The 18244-nt window shown below is 43.8% G+C and overlaps 1 protein-coding gene and 2 long non-coding RNA genes across 5 annotated transcripts in view; 1 reads left to right on the top strand and 2 right to left on the bottom strand.

Moving 5' to 3' along the window:
- Positions 1–4561, bottom strand: part of CUNH1orf53 (chromosome unknown C1orf53 homolog) — a 6381-nt gene extending 1820 nt beyond the window's left edge. Inside the window, exons 1-2 of one of the 2 annotated variants that reach the window (XM_019638131.1) lie at positions 3587–4561; positions 511–612 (exon numbers count right to left, since the gene is read on the bottom strand). In XM_019638131.1, the coding sequence (XP_019493676.1) occupies positions 511–612; positions 3587–3898 (414 nt within the window). In that variant the 5' untranslated portion in view covers positions 3899–4561. The remainder of the gene's footprint in view (positions 1–510; positions 613–3586) is intronic. The other variant, XM_019638129.1, reaches the window with a different exon arrangement.
- Positions 4562–4785: 224 nt separating this feature from the next.
- LOC109380511 (uncharacterized) lies at positions 4786–7121 on the top strand. The gene is made up of 3 exons (XR_002123518.1): positions 4786–4869; positions 5740–5879; positions 6085–7121. It is a non-coding gene; the product is annotated as an uncharacterized LOC109380511 (long non-coding RNA).
- LOC109380509 (uncharacterized) overlaps positions 4793–18244 on the bottom strand; it is a 43502-nt gene continuing 30050 nt past the window's right edge. The window contains exons 3-4 of one of the 2 annotated variants that reach the window (XR_002123516.1): positions 13825–14006; positions 4793–4904 (exon numbers count right to left, since the gene is read on the bottom strand). This is a non-coding gene — a long non-coding RNA (uncharacterized LOC109380509). Of the gene's footprint in view, positions 4905–13632; positions 14007–18244 lie in introns of those variants that run through there. The other variant, XR_002123515.1, reaches the window with a different exon arrangement.

The raw sequence follows: 18244 nt of genomic DNA, 5'->3' as shown, positions 1-18244 counted from the left end.
GAAGGAAGGAAGGAAGGAAGGAAGGAAGGAAGGAAGGAAGGAGGGTGGGAACAAGGAACAAAGAAAGAAGTTCATTATCTTTTAAAGGAAAGCCACCTCTCAATGCTGGGCAAGTTTCAATTGTTTCAGCTACTAATGAGAAGTAAATGCTTTCTGGGATCTAGTTTGTAATATTCTAGCCCATTCTCCTGCCCTTTTGTACTTGCCTAGTGAACATGACTGATTTAAAACCTCATGAAAAGTTTCCTTGTAATAAAGAACTCCCATGGATTTCGAATCACAGCATTTCAAGGAACTGATGGTCACAGTGAAATGTTAGCAGATTCCATTAACTTTAAGAGCCCTGTGTTGGTCCTAAGGACTTCATTGTCCTTGGCTAAAGTGGCTTGTGAAAAGTGCACTCCAGGTCTATTTCGCTGTTTTATTTGACTTGTTTTTCAAATAACAGGTATTTATGAAGTCACAGAAGCACCGCAAACTACCGCTGTAATGCGAGAATTTGTTACTCACGTGTCTGCAGGCACAGCCACAGCACTTCCCTCTCTGCAAGTGGGCGACCCGCGTGAGCACCACGGAGCCGGTGGCTGGATCCACGTAGTTCAGCTGGTTGGCCTGAAGCACAGGGGGATAAAGCCATTCCTTCTCCTCCTCGGCATTCACACTGCCCGCTCACCACAAGTTCTACTCCTAGAGCCCTGCAGGCTTTTCATGAAACAACATGAGTCTTCTTTCCGGCAATTCTGGTGGCCCTTGCTTTAAATGCATTCCAGCGTTATATGCAGTCCAACTTCACGTGACAGGAGGAGAAAATATACAGTTTGCGAAAAACGAGAAGCTGATGGACACACAAGAACTCCTCTATGCCCAACAACTATGCCGCCACCGCTCAGGTATGTTTCACTCAGTTTCTAGGTAACACGTTAATCACAGGTGATTTCGGTGATTTTAAGAGCTTAAGAGGCTGAAAATGAACTTTCACTCAGAAGTTGCACTTGCAATTTCAGTGCTTAAAATATGTGGATAATGATTTAAACTTACACAGAAGGTGCTAATAGAAACCAACCGTCCTTGTAGAAAAGTATTACCCTTGTTATTATTGAACACTTTTCTTTACCTTCATGATGTGTGACTTCATTGAACATTTTATACTATTTTCTTTTCTTTCTTTTTTTTTTGGACTGTTGTTAGTTCTGTTTTTAAGCAAACAAAGTATTGTTTTAACATATTGACACTCTGCTTTCATGACTGCACCTCTCAGATGTCTAGGACATCTCCACCTCCATTCAAACGTGGTTTTAAACTGTCCCAAGTGCGTTGTGGGAAGGGAAAGAAAATAATTCGAACTCTTCTTTGGGTTTTGGCCGTGTGGGTGATGTTAGAGGAACTTTGTCCCGCGCTTTTAATAGAGCCCTTTTACCACGCAGTAACTACATCGCTCGCATGTGGGGCCTTTTCATTCAGACACACATGAAACTTGGATGTCTCCTAACATCTATTTTTGGATGTGCCACAAAATACCTCTTCAGAGTGTCTTCCTTAATGGTTGAATATTTTATTTTGGTTGAGGTTTTAACCAACTATGCTTCGTGAATAAAGCATGGAGCAAAAGGACAAGTAGAGTTTAGGTCTAGGTCTACTCTAAGGCATTCCAGCAAAGCCAGACCAGGGGGCAGCAGAAAGCCAGCAAGGGCCTCGGGGGCCAGAGAAGCAGATAACGTGAAACTGGAGCAAGAAACACTATTTTAAAATGACCGACTGTCAAGACCTCACGTCTTTATTTACAAAGCCCACATTGGAAGACTTGGAAGACACACACATACACAGGGAACTCTGCTGGCTGCCTTCTTTTCACTTTTCATAGCTTCTGGGTCTTCTGAGGGCCATTACCTGGCAACCTGGAAGAGTAAGACTGCTCCTGCGCTTGTGTGCGCCCGCTCTCCTGCTATTCTTGTGGGCTGAGAAACTTTGAGCTTGCTGGCTGCCCATACAAACTTAATTTGTCTGCAGGAGACGAGTCTCAGGTGACAGTGACAACAAAGATGCCACAAGAGTGCTGCCAGTTTGACTGGAGAACAATGTGCCCCGTGATGCAGCTGGCACAGGGAGGAAGGGCAGAGCCATCTGCCTGACACATGGACGTGGACAGAGCAGCACGGTGAGGACACTCTGATTTGTTGAAAGAGGAAAAAAAAAAAAAGCTTGTCATTGGCTTCACTTATGGTCTCCTGGGCAGTCACCCTGTGATACTGATATTGATGACACTGGATGTCCTGAGTGAGAAAAAGCTTGTTTCCTTCCCAAAGCTGATTGAACCTGTCTTTACATGCCACTGGTGTGTACTCTAAAAAGTATGAAACTTTTTGTTTATACAGAGGGTGCCAAAAACAACTTATACACATTTTAAGGAAGTAAAAACTATTAAAATTGTAATAATGTATACCGATAACAAAAGATGAATACAAGTCATGTGTATATATTTTTTGGCACCACAGTATCTGCCATATTTATATGGTGAGGTATGGGGACAAATTACCCGTCATTTAAAAAAGAGTATAAACAAGAACAATCAGAAGCTGCCAGTCATTTCCTGATGAATCTTTCTGCAGAAGTTTTAACACTTGAATGAGTCCAGCAGTGGGTTCTCCGGACCTACTAACTGTCAATGAAAAAAAAGTCAACTTCCAGGGTTTTCCTCTACTTCTTTGGCTCAAGTCACAGCAGGTAACGCTATTCCTTTCAAGGACGGGTCACACACGGTGTATTAAACAGGTTACTTTCATATTGTTTTTGTATCTTTGTTATAAAACTCACTTGGTCTCTCGAGATAAACATATAACCATGCTATGTTTAAACTCCTGTAGTTTGAGCTGTCAGAAAGTGCGAGGGGCGATACTGGCGCTAAGAAGCAATCATCAAATCTCCCAAACAGAAGGAAACACAGCTCAAGTTTGTTCAGGGAGAAGGTCAATGCCCGCTTACCGTTTCTGTGGTCATTGGGCTCCGATGGAGTGGGGGAAAGGAAAATTAAGTTTTGGGTAGCAAAAATTAAAATAAATTTACGTTTTACTTTTTCATTGTTAAAATCATTAGATGGCAAAGTGTTTAACTGATAATGCAACGTATTTCCTGTGACTTCAACTCCTCTACCTCCTCAACTCCTAAACACCTGTCTCTCTGTCTCTTACACACACACACACACACACACACACACACACACACACACACACACACACACACACACACACAGAGTCCCACACTGCGTCGAGTTTAGCGTAGACGCTGATCAGAAACGAGTCCCACTCATATTCAGGACAGACAAACGTTAACTGTTAGTCCGGAATAAGAAACTGGCCAGTTTTCAAGCGAAACGGTCGGAGTGGGAACCGTACGTGTCGTCAGAGGTCAGAAGCCGGACGGCACAAGTCCCACCACCTCTCCATCTGCCGGGGACGCGCCGACCTGGCAGCAGGGTTCTTACCGCGCAGGCGCACGGACCCTGGGGCCTCCGGGGCGGGGCGGGGCGGGGCGGGAGACTCCCCGCGCAGGCGCACGGGACCCGGGGCGCCGGGACGGGGCGGGGCCTCACCGCGCAGGCGGCCGCGTGCAGGTCTGCGATCCGTCGGTCCGCGGGTGTTAACTCTTCGCTCGCCGGACGCCTCGCCAACCCCTCCGGCCCGGCCCGCGCGCGGGGCCCGGAGCCGCCTGGGTCTCCGTCAGACGCGGAGCAGAGGGCGACGCCGACGGGCTGTGGGAACCCCGCTCCGACCCACACGGGCCTTGGCGGCGCGGCGGCGCGGAGCCGCCTCCCGAGCGCGGGGACCCGCCTGGCCGCCATGGCCGCTGCGGGCCCTCCGGCCGCCGATGGAGCCGCGCCGCGGGGACGCGGAGGGACGTGCATGTGCCGCCCGCGCGCGGACCCGGGCTCCCAGGGGCCCTTTCCCTTCCGAGGCGGAGAGCGGACACGCGTCCCTCGTGTCCCGCGAGGCTTGGGGTCGCTCCGCACGGCCGGCCCAGCCCTCGCGAGGCCACGGAGCGCTCGGAGGAGCCGGGCCCGTCCCGGAAGGGCGGCCGCCGCCGGGACCGGGTGCGAGGAGCCAAAGTGAAACCAAACACTGACGAGGAGGAGGCGTTTTCCGTCTGGACGGTGAACGTTATCCCGATACCCCCACAAACTGAATTGAGGAAATTAGCACAAGCCCAGGAGGTAACTTCAGGTGTTAGAGTTAAATTAACACTCCCTCCCCCCCGCCCCCTCCTCAGTCTAGATTTCAGGGAAAGGAGGGCTGCAAGGGCTCAGTTTTTAAGACCCGAGGACAACAGTAGGTTGAGCTGTGCAGGAGAAGGGGGACGAAGCCACCGGACACCGTCCCCCCTTTTTGGGCATCTGCATTCACCATGCAATCCTGGAGTCACATTTGGATGTGCTTAGTAGGTACTGCCTGAAACTATCCTGTCGGTCCGTTAATAAATCTCATAGTGAATTAATAAACGAGCCCTGTTTTGCAAATCTATTTCCTTTGCTTTTTTTCTGTTTGTTTTTTCTGTCCGGGAATCGAATGGCTGTTGCTCAGAGCTTGCACTTTTTTTTTTAAAGATTTTTATTGGGGGATTGGGGGGATGGGAACAGCGCTGGGGAATTGGGGGAAGGGGAGCAGACAAGTTGCTGTCCTTTTGTTCTTCAGTCTAGTTGTGGAGGATGTCGCTTCACTGGCCCAAGTTGGCACCATCACTGCGCTCTTCCCCGGCGAGGCAGATCAGTCGCCGGCTTCTGGATGGCCACTCACTGCGGCTGCTGGCTACACACAGTAGCCCATGGCAACCCACTGCCACAGGGACTAAGGAGGGACCCTAGGGAAAAGCCACGGAAAGGTGGGGCCAAACTTGAGATCACCAAAAGCAAGCACCTGCGTTTAGAAAAGGGAATTCACCATAAATCAGGAGGGTGTGTGTGTGTGTGTGTGTGTTGCCAAACCAAAATCTTGAATAAAGTAAGTGTGGAAGGTGAGATTGAGTGCATTGTTTTTAAAATGGAGCATGAGGACCTAGTAATAAATCACCAAATTAATTCAAAGGGTGGGGACAGCATTTACAGAAATGATATAGACTGGGCCCAGTTCACACAGAAAATAAAGGCATGTTACCTTGAAAGGGTACTTTTACATGAAACTTGTTTTGGTGGATGAGACAGTGGGTATGCATGTAGAGCAGCGGTTCTCCACCTTTCACAGGGGTCTCCTAAGACCATCAGAAAACACTTATTTTCGATGGTCTTAGGAACCGAGACACTGCTCCTCTATCCATCTCCAGGCCCACATGCAGATACGCCCACATACGAGCACCCGGCGACCCCTGTGAAAGGGTCGTTCAACCCCAAAGGGGTCGCGACCCACAAGGTGAGAACCGCTGATTTAGAGGGTTTGAGCAAGGGAGACCTTTGTGGTAACAATAGTTCTGTATTCTGATCATGATGGTTACACAAGTCTGTGATCAGGTATGAACTACACACCCTGTTCTGAAGCTGAACTGGCTTTGATATTGTACTATAAAGATCTGCATTGTAACCATTGGGGGGAACTGGGTGAAGGAACTTCTTTGTACCATCTTCGCAACTTCTTGTGAATCTGTATTTCAAAATTTAAAATCTGTAATAAAAAAAAAAAGTAAAAAAAGTTCTCCGATCTCTTGGTAAGGCAGATCACTGAATTAACCAGAGCCTTTTCCTGTCTCTTCCATTCCCAGGTGTAAAAATCATCCTGTTCGGTTAAGGCCTCTGGGCATTTGGGCTGTTCACATGTTACCTGCGTGTGCATTCTTATAGAGATCTACCTTCAAAATATAATCACAACTGGAAATGTGTAAAGTTGGAGTCGATAAAGCAAGTTAGTTTTAAAAATTTCCAAATATTTGATGATTAGAGTATCATTTAGACATCTAATGGATTATCTGCCCCTCCAATTTATTTATCTTTGTATTTTAGAGTAGGTATCAGTTTCAAGTAACTGACTCATTGAGTCTTGTTTTAAACGCCGCCTCAGGGCTTGACCCTTCCCTTATTCCATCTAGCATGTGTTCATTTCTTCTCAGGTGCTCTGCAGGTGGACAAAAGTAAGAAAGCGGGGGCACAAAGTTCCACCTCAGAATGATGAAGTCCACTTGTACTTACAACACGTTCACATCTCGACTGGCTCCAGAAAGAGTTGTTTTGTGCCATGTCTCTGTGTGTGACACGATGTTGGGTATGTTTTGTGGCCCTTCCCATCATTTGAGATGTTTATGTTGATAATGAACATGTTTGTTGCTTTGCGGGGGAGGAGGAGGAGAGAAGTTCAGAGAGATGCACTCCCCTACGTTTCATTTCTACTAATTTTTAAATTGTCACGTTAGGCAGGCCTCTCTAGGTCGCGAGACACAGACCACACAGCTTAATCTGGCTGTAATAAAAGCAGTTTGCTCCCATAACCACAAGGCTTGGTTGACTGTGGGCTCACGGACAGGACCAGGGTTCTCGCCACTTTTCAGCTGCCCCTCTTCAGCACTAACTCCTTTCCAGGCAGGTTCTTGTCTTGTGGTGAAGGATGGCTGCAAGCAGCGCGCAGGGCTTCATCCTGCCATCCTTGTCCAGCTGAAAAGAGTCATGTTAGGAAGCTCCGTGACAAGCAGCAGCCGTGTTTTGCCCCCCACAAGTCCTAACAGCCATCTCTACCGGGTCCATTCCTGAACCAATCGTGAGCCCAGGTTATTCTTAAGCCAGTCAGGGCCCGTTCCCAGAACTGCCTGTGCGAACCCAAGGCTGAGAACGGCTTGCGTTGATGCTGGGGCCCAGTTAACAAGTGTCCAGTACAGTGTGACTTGCAAAGGCAAAAGAAATTCCTCCTGCCCACCCAGTCCTTTCGGTCTTTAGAATTGACTTGTTTTATCATTTAAAACGTTTTCCTTGTCCCCTTGGTTTCCCTCTAGATGTCCTTCCTTTAATCTCCCACAATGATTTGCTCCATTTTAGCTTTTTATATACACGTAGGAAATTTTTTGCATTGTTTTCCCAATAGATCACAAGCCAGTAGGGAACATGTCATTTCGTCTTTGTATCTCTACAGCCCACCTTGTACTTTTATACACAGAACTGTGACACTTAGTAATAAATAATGACTTTTTGAATCGATAAGTGAGTCAGTGATTCTTCATACTCAAATACATATTAACTACATTTCATGTGAAATTTTAAAATTTACATTCTGTACATAATGCAAATTTGAAAATATTTACATATACTGTTGCAAATAAATACTTAAAAAACTAGGTGATAAAGATACTAACTCTGAAATGTTATTAAATTGTATTTATTAAATAGCACTGGGCCATTTTACTGACAAACAGGACAGAGGCATCCATTACTGAATTATCTAAGCCCTGAAACGCTGCCTCTACTCCACTTTGTTACCTTTCAATGAGCTATGAGCGGATTGCGCTGTGAGTGGGAAAAATGAACGCTGAGTCCCAGAGCTACCCACGGCTCTCTTGTCCACAGACTGCCTGTTCCGCGCAGTTCTGTTTGGACACTGATTTATGTATTTGATGTTTGTCACACAGCTGAATGGTGTGTTATGACATGTCACGCTCCACGTAGAGCGCATTTTCACTATCAATTCTTATGACTGAGAGCAAATGTTACATGCCCCTCAGGTGGCCTGTAGGGGATCTGTTTCATTTCGACGGACATCCAATAGCAACTCCTCCCCGGAGCTGGCCTTGGCCTTGGAAAACTGTCGGGAATGGTGCTTCCGTGCGCGCTGGGCCCACTGAAGCTGCCGCCCTCCGTGGCCGGGCCCCGCCGGCGAGGGAGCGCCACAGGCCCCGAGCAGCCCCGTGTCGGGCTCGGCTTAGCAGCTCTTGTTCCCCTGGACAGCAGCAGAGGGGCTACGTGACATAAAGTCACAGCCATTTCATTCCTTCGTCCGCCCTCTCCTGCTGCCATGGACAGCAGCCTGGCTTCTGCCCCCACTGCCGACGGGAAGCATCAGCGGTGACTTGCAGGCTAAGGCCAGGGCGCTGGTCCGGCCCTCCCCAGGTGCTCTTACCTACGCTATGGTTTTAACCAGTTACGTCCGAGCGAATGACTCCCAGGTCTCAGCACCAGGGTCAGCGCTCCTGAGAGCCACACGCTGGTCCCCCCATGTCACCACGTCCACGGTGGGCATCATCATCATCCCCTTAGAAATCTTCCTTCTGTTTACTTCGTTTTAAAGGCGCAGCTAATTCAGAGATTTTAGAGAGATCCTTAACTCTCCTCATCCAGATAATCGCCACATCCGACCAGTTTCGCTCATCTAGGTCTCAAACCCGCCTCCTCGGCATCTGTCATTGTTCTCGTTCAGGTCCGTATCATTCTGTCCCCAGGACTACAGGCAGGGCGACAGGGTTCATTGGCACGAAAATGATACGTAAATACATAATACGGACGTCCTTAAACTCACAGCCTGCAAAGTGCTGGAGACTACGGGTTAGGCTTCGTGCACGCCACCTATTCTGACCAAAGTCTTCCTGGTCTCCGAGCCTCAAAGTCACGGCCATCTGTCACGTCCTCTAAGCTCGCCCTGACTGCTCGCTTTGCCCGCTGTTCCCCAGCCGCCTCCTCAGCGCTCCCACAATATCCCAGCATGTCTCTGCATTTGCACTTTCTTAGTTTTATGTTTATGAGCGCTTTTTTATTGCCAGATTGTGAGGTCTTTAAGGGTAAAGACTGTCTTAATTATCTTTGTATCTCTGGTAGCACAGTACACAATATTAAAAAAGAAATGTTTTTTGAAATGAATAATGAATAGAGGCAGCAAAACCCCACATCTGAATCACCTAGTAAAGAAATGATACAAATGCATTTTCCCCTAATGTTTTATGGTTAAGAATCAGTATTGGGTTTTATCAACACAGCGGTTGTTCTCAGGCTATTGTTCTGAGGCACACTAGACTAAGATAACAAGGAAACTGTGATTTTACTTGGCAGCCTATTTAGCCAGTTCCTCCCACAACAGTCATTGAATTAATGGTAAGTGCAGTGTATGGGCCGCATTTCAAGTGAAGGCAGTTTATGTTGACGGTGAGATGCAGCCTTGTTAACCCTGAACAATCATTCCAGTTACAAACTACATGCTCCTGGTCACTGCCACATAAAGTATCCGGACTAATTACTTCCAGTCCTTTTGTTAGGCAAGGATTTGAAATGAAAACTACTCTTATGCCTATTCAATAGTAATAGTGTAATTCCCAGGAAGAGCATTACCCAAAAAAAGCAAGATCGGAATCCCACTTTTACTTTGTTACAATAAATGGATTAGTATTGTGCTTTTAGAATGAGGGGGTACCACTGTGCTGGTGTGTTTCCCACATAGCAACACAGTTGTAAAGAGACCTTGGTTAAGGCCATAAACACAACATACAAATCAGAGCGTTGTTCTCTGCACTCTCGCTGCTGCCTGAGGGAGAAAAGCTTGTCCACTGTTCCATGACTGGAATGAAAGGCACACTGCGTTTCAGGTCAAACAGCCATGACATTGACGTGTCTGACTCATCTACTGGGTACGATGCATGTTAGTATCTTCCCAGAGGTGGGCACTGCTGACACGCCTCAGCGACGAACACAGCACACACTGCCCCTTAGGCTTCCCACAGGTGTAAAGTTGATGCACCTTTAAATCCTGTGCAATGTGAACTGCGCATGAGCAGTTAAACTGTCAGATTGCTGTGTGCACTGTCACAGTTGTAGACTTCTGTGAGGACCGCATCGACACCAGTTGCTGTCTGTGACGATACTTCCCGATGGCACACTTCGGATAGCATTGTCCTGAGCTACACCAGTTTGCACCACATCCAGGGACCAACAATAACAGAGGAATCAAGCGTCGTGACTGACTGAGCACGCACAGCAACTGCTCTGTCCAGACAGTGGTTCTGAAATAGCAGGACATCTGGAACGCGGGCAGGTAATTCACCTGCCCGTCTAAGCTCCCCGGCAGGAGGGATGCACAGGCTCTCCTGCTGTTTTATTTCTGCTGTGAAGCGCAGCGCCTGCCGCCGAAATCAGCGAATGACGGAATCCTTGGTGGCCGTGGAGGAGGTGGAAGGAGCACTGCATTTGAAGGCACACAGGCCTGCAGTTGATCCTTGGCCTATGCGTTTCTCCTCTGTGCCACTGAGATTCCTGTTCCCTGAGCCTCAGTTTCCTCCTCCGCAGGACGTAATGTCTCAAAGTTGGACTACTGTTGCCACTAAATGAGAGGCTGGGTACAGCATATGCAGCACAGCGCCAGGCCCGTGAGTGTCAGCGGGGTTATTGTCAGACAGGAAACCACTCCTGTGTGTCAGCCCTCGGCTGCTTAGTTCAGCTGCCTAGTTCCCCACCACTCCTTTGCGGCATGAGGCTTAGCTTGGTTGAATGATTACTAATTTCTACTAGTAAATGACAAAAACTTGCCAGCAAAGTTTTAAATTAAAAACTTACATCAAGCCATAAACCTTCTGTACAGCAAAGAAGATAGTCAACAAAATGAAAAGGCAACCTACGTAACTGGAGAAAAGATCTGCAAAGCATATATCAGATAAAGAGTTAAATATCCAAACTATATAAGGAATTCATACAACTCAACAGCAAAAACCCAAATGACCTAAGAAATGAATCTGAATAGACACTTTTCCAAAGAAGACATAAAAATGACCAACAGGCATATGAAAAGGTGCTTAACATCCTTAATCATTAGGGAAATGCAAATCAAAACCACAATGAGATATCAGTTCACCTCTTTTAGGGTTGCTTATATAAAAGACAAGATAACAAGTGTTGGGGAGGGCGTGGAGAAAAGGGAACCCTTATGCACTGCTTGTGGGAACGTAAATTGGTGAAGCCGCTATGGAAAAGAGTATGCGGTTCCTCAAGAAATTTAAAATGGAGCTACCACATGATCCAGCAATCCCATTTTAGGGTATGTATCCAAAGGAAATAAAAACAGTATCTTGAGGAGAGAGCTGCATCCCCATGTTTGTTGTTTGCAAGAGCCAAGATATGGAAATATGGAAACAACTGAAGTATCTGCCAACAGGTGAATGGATAAAGAAAATGTGACACACACACACACACACACACACACACACACACACACTGGAATATTATTCAGCCATAAAAAAGAAATCCTGCCATTTGTGACAACATGGANAGAGCTGCATCCCCATGTTTGTTGTTTGCAAGAGCCAAGATATGGAAATATGGAAACAACTGAAGTATCTGCCAACAGGTGAATGGATAAAGAAACAGGTGAATGTAAAGAAAATGTGACACACACACACACACACACACACACACACACACACACACACTGGAATATTATTCAGCCATAAAAAAGAAATCCTGCCATTTGTGACAACATGGATGGACCTGACTGAAGGACATTAGGCTAAGTGAAATAAGTCAGAGAAAGACAATATTGTATCATCTCTCTTATATATGGAATCCAAAAAAAGTTGAGCTCATAGAACCAGAGTAGAAGGGTGGTTGCCAGGGGCTGGGGGGTGGGGAAATGGGGGGACATTGGCCAAAGGGTACAAAGTTTCAGTTATAAGATGCTTAAGTTTTGGGGATCTAATGTACAGCATGGTGACTATAGTAAATAATACTGTATTGTATACTTGACATTTTCTAAGCGTCTTCTCACCACACAAAAGGGAACAATGTGAGATGGTGGATTCAGATAGATGTAACAATTATCTTAACAGTTCACACTACTTTGAAAGAAAGGTAAACACAAATTTCATATACATAAGTGTTATATTGGGTTGTTGGAAAAGTCATGATGCATTTTTGCAACGAAAAACATAGAAAAAATATGTCATGACTTTTCCGACAACCCAATATAAAATTGCTTACAATTTGCAAATAAGAAATGAAATAAACAAACAAAAAAAACACCCCATAATCACCTAATGAAGCAACTTCTTCACTAGTTTTTATTTTTTATTTTTTTTTAAGATTTTTATTGGGGAATTGGGGGATGGGAACAGCGCTGGGGAATTGGGGGAAGGGGAACAGACAAGCTGCTGGCCACTCACGCTGGCTGCTGGCTACACACGGTAGCCCATGGCAACCCACTGCAGCAGGGGCTGCAGCCTACACTGTCGCTGACGACTCATTGGCAGCCCGCCCAGCTCCAGGTTGAGCTGTTGTTCAGCATCTTAGCTGTAGAGGGCAGTGTCACTGGTCCTCATATGTGGGATCCAAACCGGGGTGCTTTGGTGTCCCAAACCAGCTCTTAACCAACGCGCCACTCAGCTGGCCCCCATTAGTTTTTATTTTTACTGTTTGCTGGAGTGTTTATTGTTGGGTTCTGAATTATTTCAATGCAAGACAACAATACAGAGGGGTTGGCATCCCGAGGTTCAAGTGATGAAGAAAAGCACAGAACAATGAGTAGAGAAAAAATGTGAAGTGTTGTCAGGAATAGAGCTCTTGACCTTACATGTGTGCAAATAATTTAGGAAAACAAAAGAGCTAAAATATTACTATGGCCTGGATTTCAAGAGAATATTCTTATTCTCCTTTCTGTAAGTGCAAAGGATAAAGAAACAGGAAGAAAAAAACAATCCTCTGATAGGAGAGATGGAAGACACACAACCTAAATCGTGGTGTTTTATCAGTAAAAGGAACACGGTTCAGGAGAGAGACGCACGTCAGTGCATCTCCGCTCAACCTTTGCTGACTCACCAGATACTCCTCACCAGCATATTTTACTGCCATGGACCACCCGATTTGTTTTCTACTTCAGTTTCCACTGAATCTACTCTCTTGAAGTAAGTGTGGACATTTTTGGTGGTTTTAATGAACGCTAATCTTACTATTGTGTCTCCATTATCTGGACTCCTATAACTGGAACATTATTAAACTGTCATGGTCCTTGTACTCCTAAAAGACTTAATCCTTAGGTATGTGAGGTATTCTGTGGGAGTCTTTCTAGGAGCATGTATTTCACTGATGGTTATGTTAATCTTTCCCATTAATGTTTCCTGTTTTAATGCTGGGCACTTGGTCCTTCCTCCGGAAATTTTTAGCTCCCTTTTCTATATAGACTCACATTTGGCTTGACTTGGGTTCTGTAATAAGTAAGAGATATGGACATGACCATTTTCTCACTCTTGCCATTGTGTGAGTTCTGTGATAAGGTTCTCTGATCTTTCTTAGGCTTCCGTCAAACACACTACCGTTTCTAGAACTAAAGACTAATAGAGAACCTCACAGCTACTTTCCAATATTTGTACTGTTTTCCGATGTAAAAGATTTTAGGAGAATTTGTGGAGATAAGAGGAGGAAGAGGAGCAGTGAAAGGAGACTGCAGGAGGCAACGTTGAGGTCTGGGTGCAGAAACGGGGCAGGCATTCACAGTTCTACAAGCCGCCTCTGGGAGGCAGTAGGGTGCAGGGGTTGAGTATGGCTTCCCGTGGACTTCAGATCAACTACAACCATTTGCCGGCTGTGTGATTTGGGCCTTGGTTTATTCTGTGAAATAGGTATAATAGTAACGGCTCATCCATAGGGATTTTGTATGGATAAAATGAGATGCTTCCTGCTGGGCACTTTTAATTGTGTCTGGGACAGAATAAACGTTCAATGAAAGCTAGCTTTATTATTATGGAATAGGCGGCCCACTTCTGTAGGTTCCCCACCACTAGAGGAATTTCAGCAGAGGTGGAATAATACATTGGTAGGGGGGCTAAAGAGAAGATTTAAGCATTGGGTAGCCCCTTCATTTTCTGTTTCTATCATTTTGTTTCCAGTGATTATCAAGGTACCTTTTATAGACGACAATGGTGGCGTTACTCTGTGCTTTATGCCTTCTCCCTGGTAGTCCAGTTCCAGTGGTACAGTCTCTTGTGGGCAATCTACAACCACAGACGGGGGCAAAGAACACCACCGCTGAAGTTCTGTCTCCTCATTCACCTCACGGAGCAAACCAGCTGCAGATGCCAGAGACCTAAACAGATAAACTGTGAATTCAGTGCAGGCAACACACTAAGGAACGGTTCTTCGGATAATTTAGAAACTTTCTTATTAGTGGAAAAATTAAAAAGGGTCATAACATTCATTGTGGGTAAGACATAAGTGGGAAAATGGACACTGTAATATATTGTTAGTGGAAGTATACATTGCAAACATTTTGAAAAGAAATCTGGCAATGTCTATTATAAATTCAAATACTCTGACCTACCAACTCCACTTTTGAGCAGCTTTTCTGTAAAACAATAAACATAATTTTTAAAGGCCACTTTAAAGTATCTTTATTGTAGTGCTGGTTATGATGGCCAAAAAATGGATATAATCTCATTGCCTATCAACAGGATGACAGTTAAATGTACTAATAGAACAGTTTTACTAGGAAATATTATGTGACTGTTCAAAAGGATGATTTAGATCTCTACATCTATTGACTTGAGATGTCCATGATGTTTTGTTGAGTAAGGCAAGTTCCAGCATAATATTTACAGTATCATCTAATATTTGGAACAGCAAACAAACAAACAAACAACTTCCAAATACTCTTTCAGTGTTTTTCCATCTAAGGGGAGAGGTGAGGATGGTCCCATGATAGACTGCTGATGACACTGCTTATCTCAGGACTGGGGCTGGGAAGGAATCAGTGTCTTCTATATATGTTAATGTATTGTTTCACATATTGCTTTTGATATGAAAGAAACTAAAAAGAAAGTTTTAATTAAAGAAGAACTTAATAATTACAAAAATGTACCTACGTTTGGCACAATGCAAATTTGAGAAAAATACTCCTATCTGCATTTATTATTCCTTTTTTCTTCTGTCCTCCCCCTCCACCCCACTTTCTTCCTTGTCCCTTTTCATTCTCCACTTCCCCTCAAAAAACAAATGTATCTTTTGTGGAAATGGGAACATATTCCAAGTCAAGTGTTTAACTAGACTGGGAGAGTATAAAGAAACAGTTCATTTGTTTCATCTCAAGCACTAACTATATGTTGCAAAATTTCTCTTTAGGCAGAAGGAGAGCCCCAGCACCCTGCCCCGCCATGGCGGGGCTCTCCACTTCCGGTGAGATGGAGCTTCCTAAGAGCACGCTGTTCAGAGAACACAAGAGCAACGTGCCTTTTTTCTCTTTTTATAGAAGAAACCCAACAGCAGCATTTCTTCTCATGATAAGCAGGACTGGCGCGTGCTCTAACAGAAAAGCCATATATTTTTGAGTCTGACTTTATGAGGACGAGGGCAGCAAAAACAGAATAAAATATTAGTCAACATAAGGGACACATAAAGCCGAGGTTTTTCTCATGCAATAGGAACGATTAGCTATTAATAAACATTTGTGCAGAGAAACTATTTGAAATTTCTCTTCCTAAAATGGTCTGTAATGAATTATGTGAACTATGCAGTTGAACAAACTGTATCTGTGTTTGTGAAGGACCTGAGCTCTGGCTGCACTTCTTTTAGGATTCCTATCGTCTTGTATTAACTTTTCTTCACTTAGAATTCTACTTTTATCCTATTTATTACCTTAAAATATTTATCGCAGAATATATGGAACAAATACCAAAGAATACGGGAAAAGTGTAACGAATCCCCTGTACCTGTCACCCAGCTTCTACACTCACGTGACTATGGCAACCATTGTCTCATCCACACCACACCTCCTCCGATCACATTACTTTGTAATAAATGACAAAGACTATAAATATTTTAACTCATGTCTAAAGGATATGATCTCTTTCAAATATTACAATACTATTAGCACAGCTAAAAGAAAAGGGATATTTTTCTTAATATCAGCAAAACAGCTACTGTTAGAATTTCTAATTGTCTCTTAAATGGCCTGCTTTTTCTCTTAAGGTTTTTAATCTATTGGTTCTTCCTTAATATATATATTTTTTCCATTTGAAATTATTTGCTAAAGAAACTGGGTTGCTTTTACTTCTTGGAAATTGGATGTAGAGGCTTGATCAGATTTAGATTTTTGTTTTTCTTGCCAAAACACCTCATTGTAACTGTTATGCTCTATTAGGGAGGCACAAAATGTTTGATTGTCTCTTTTTTCATGATGTTTATAGTTGTTAATGCTTAATATCTAGCTCCATTAAATGCAAAATAGTGATATTCTAATTGTAGCACTCTTTATTTGCTAGAGGATTTCTCTAAATAAAAAATCCTAGTTATCGATCATTTTAGTAAGCCAGTGTTACAGCTCATATAGAGAAAGCAGGATAAATGTTTGATTCTATCCTTTTACTTGCCAGTTTTCAAAATAATGAATATGTTCCTTAGCATCATCCAACAGTGATGAATTAGGTTTTTGGTTTTTTGTTGGTTTAGTTTCACCACAACCACGTGGCTTCAATCATATTGGCCATGTCTGAAGACACTGCAGCTGTTATTCTTACTGAGGCTCTCCGTGGCCGTCATCCTAAATGACCTGAGTCCCGGTGACATGACCCTGGTAGTCTCTGCCGATTTCTTTGATTTTGGTATGACAAGCTGTTCCACATTCATCTGCACATTTTCTACCCTTGACTTGAAATTAGCCACGGCTCCTTTTGGTGGGCTCTTACTTCTACTGAGGTGGTCATTACTTCTAGGACGTTTCAGTGGACAGAGTAGGAAATTTTTTTTTTCAGCTAAAATACATCATTATATCACAAGTTCATATTTATATTTTAAATTCAAAGTCAGGGTTATCTTATATCTGTCGCACTTGTATTTTACATGCATTTACATATGCTTTGCCATACTAAAATTCTCACTTCTCAAGGTCATCATGATGATATAATTAGAATATCACATATTTGCCTATTTGTTTTATCCACAATGTACAATAGAAGTATCAGAATCCAGTACCAACACCACTAGCAACAATACAATTATTGGAAACATATTTTTTTTAAGTTTTGATATTTTTGCTATTCTAATGGGTGTGTAGTGGTATCTCACTATAGTTTGCTCATTCTGTCTTCAATCTATGTAATGTGATTTTTTTTCCCTCTGGCTACTGTTAGGATTTTATCACCAATTTCAGCAATTTAATTAATGATGTTCTTGTGATTTTCTTCATTTTTTTTCCATTTGGATTCACTGAACTTTCTGGATTTGTAGATTTGTAATTTTCATTAAATTTGGGGACATTTCTGCCATTATTTTTCACAGTTTTCCCCCGTTCTCCTTGCCCCTCTTTCAGACTTCAGTTACAGGTGTGTTAGATTGCTTCACCGGACTCACATCATTCCTGCGCCACTCATCATTTTTGTCTTTTATATTTCTGTTTCATTTGCATGTTTCTGTTGCTATGTTTTCAAGTTCAGTAATCTTTCCTTATGCTGTCTCTAATCTGTTGTTAATCACACTTAGCACAGTTTTCATTTCAGGTATCGTATTTTTTATCTTTAGAATTTCAAGTGTAGCCCTTTTTAATCTTCAAATTGCCTTCTTCAGACGATACTTTTCTCTACCCTCTTGGACATATGGAATCGATTTACAGTTGCTTTTTAAAAACAACTTTTCTGATGATTCTATCTTCTCTGTCATTTGGGGTCTGTTTTGATTGACAGCTTCTTCTCCTGGTTAGAGGTTACATTTTCCTGCTTCTTTCTATGTACGCAATTTTTGATTGGATGCCAAACATTGTAAATTTTATGTAGTCGATGTAGTATTTTGCTGCATTTTTGTAAATACTGTTCTAGAATGCTAAGTTCCTTGGAATTAGTTCAACTCTGAGTCCTCTTTTTAAGCTTTGCTAAGGTGGGTGCAGAGCAGCTGTCTGTCTGAGGCTTACCTGATTCCACTGCTGAGCTAGGAGCCTGCTGATGGCTTTACTTAATGCCCTATTGATTCTGAGGTCTTTCTACTTTGATTGGTTGGACTATGAACTATGTGCCACCTTGTAGCTCTCCAGGGACTATTCTACCTGCCCCTTTCTTGGGGTCCTTTCTCAGGCTTCATGTTCACACACACACACACACACACACACGTACAAAGTCAGTACTCAGCCACAGACTTAGCACCTCCCTCTGCAGAATTTTGGAGCCTTTTTTCCTGTACATCTACCTTCTTCCTGGAATTACACTTAGGAAATTCTAGCCCTGTGGTCTCCCTGAGCTTTGGACTCTGTTTGGAACTGGTTTATCTACGCTGTTTCCTTGTTCCCTTGGAGTGACTTTCATTTCAAGGGCTTTACCACCTGCGTTCCCACTGGCCCTTGGG

The sequence above is a fragment of the Hipposideros armiger genome, unplaced genomic scaffold, assembly GCF_001890085.2.
Source record: "Hipposideros armiger isolate ML-2016 unplaced genomic scaffold, ASM189008v1 scaffold_37, whole genome shotgun sequence".
Taxonomy (NCBI): domain Eukaryota; kingdom Metazoa; phylum Chordata; class Mammalia; order Chiroptera; family Hipposideridae; genus Hipposideros; species Hipposideros armiger.
Note: the sequence above shows the minus strand (reverse complement) of the source record. Positions and strands in the feature narration are given on the sequence as shown.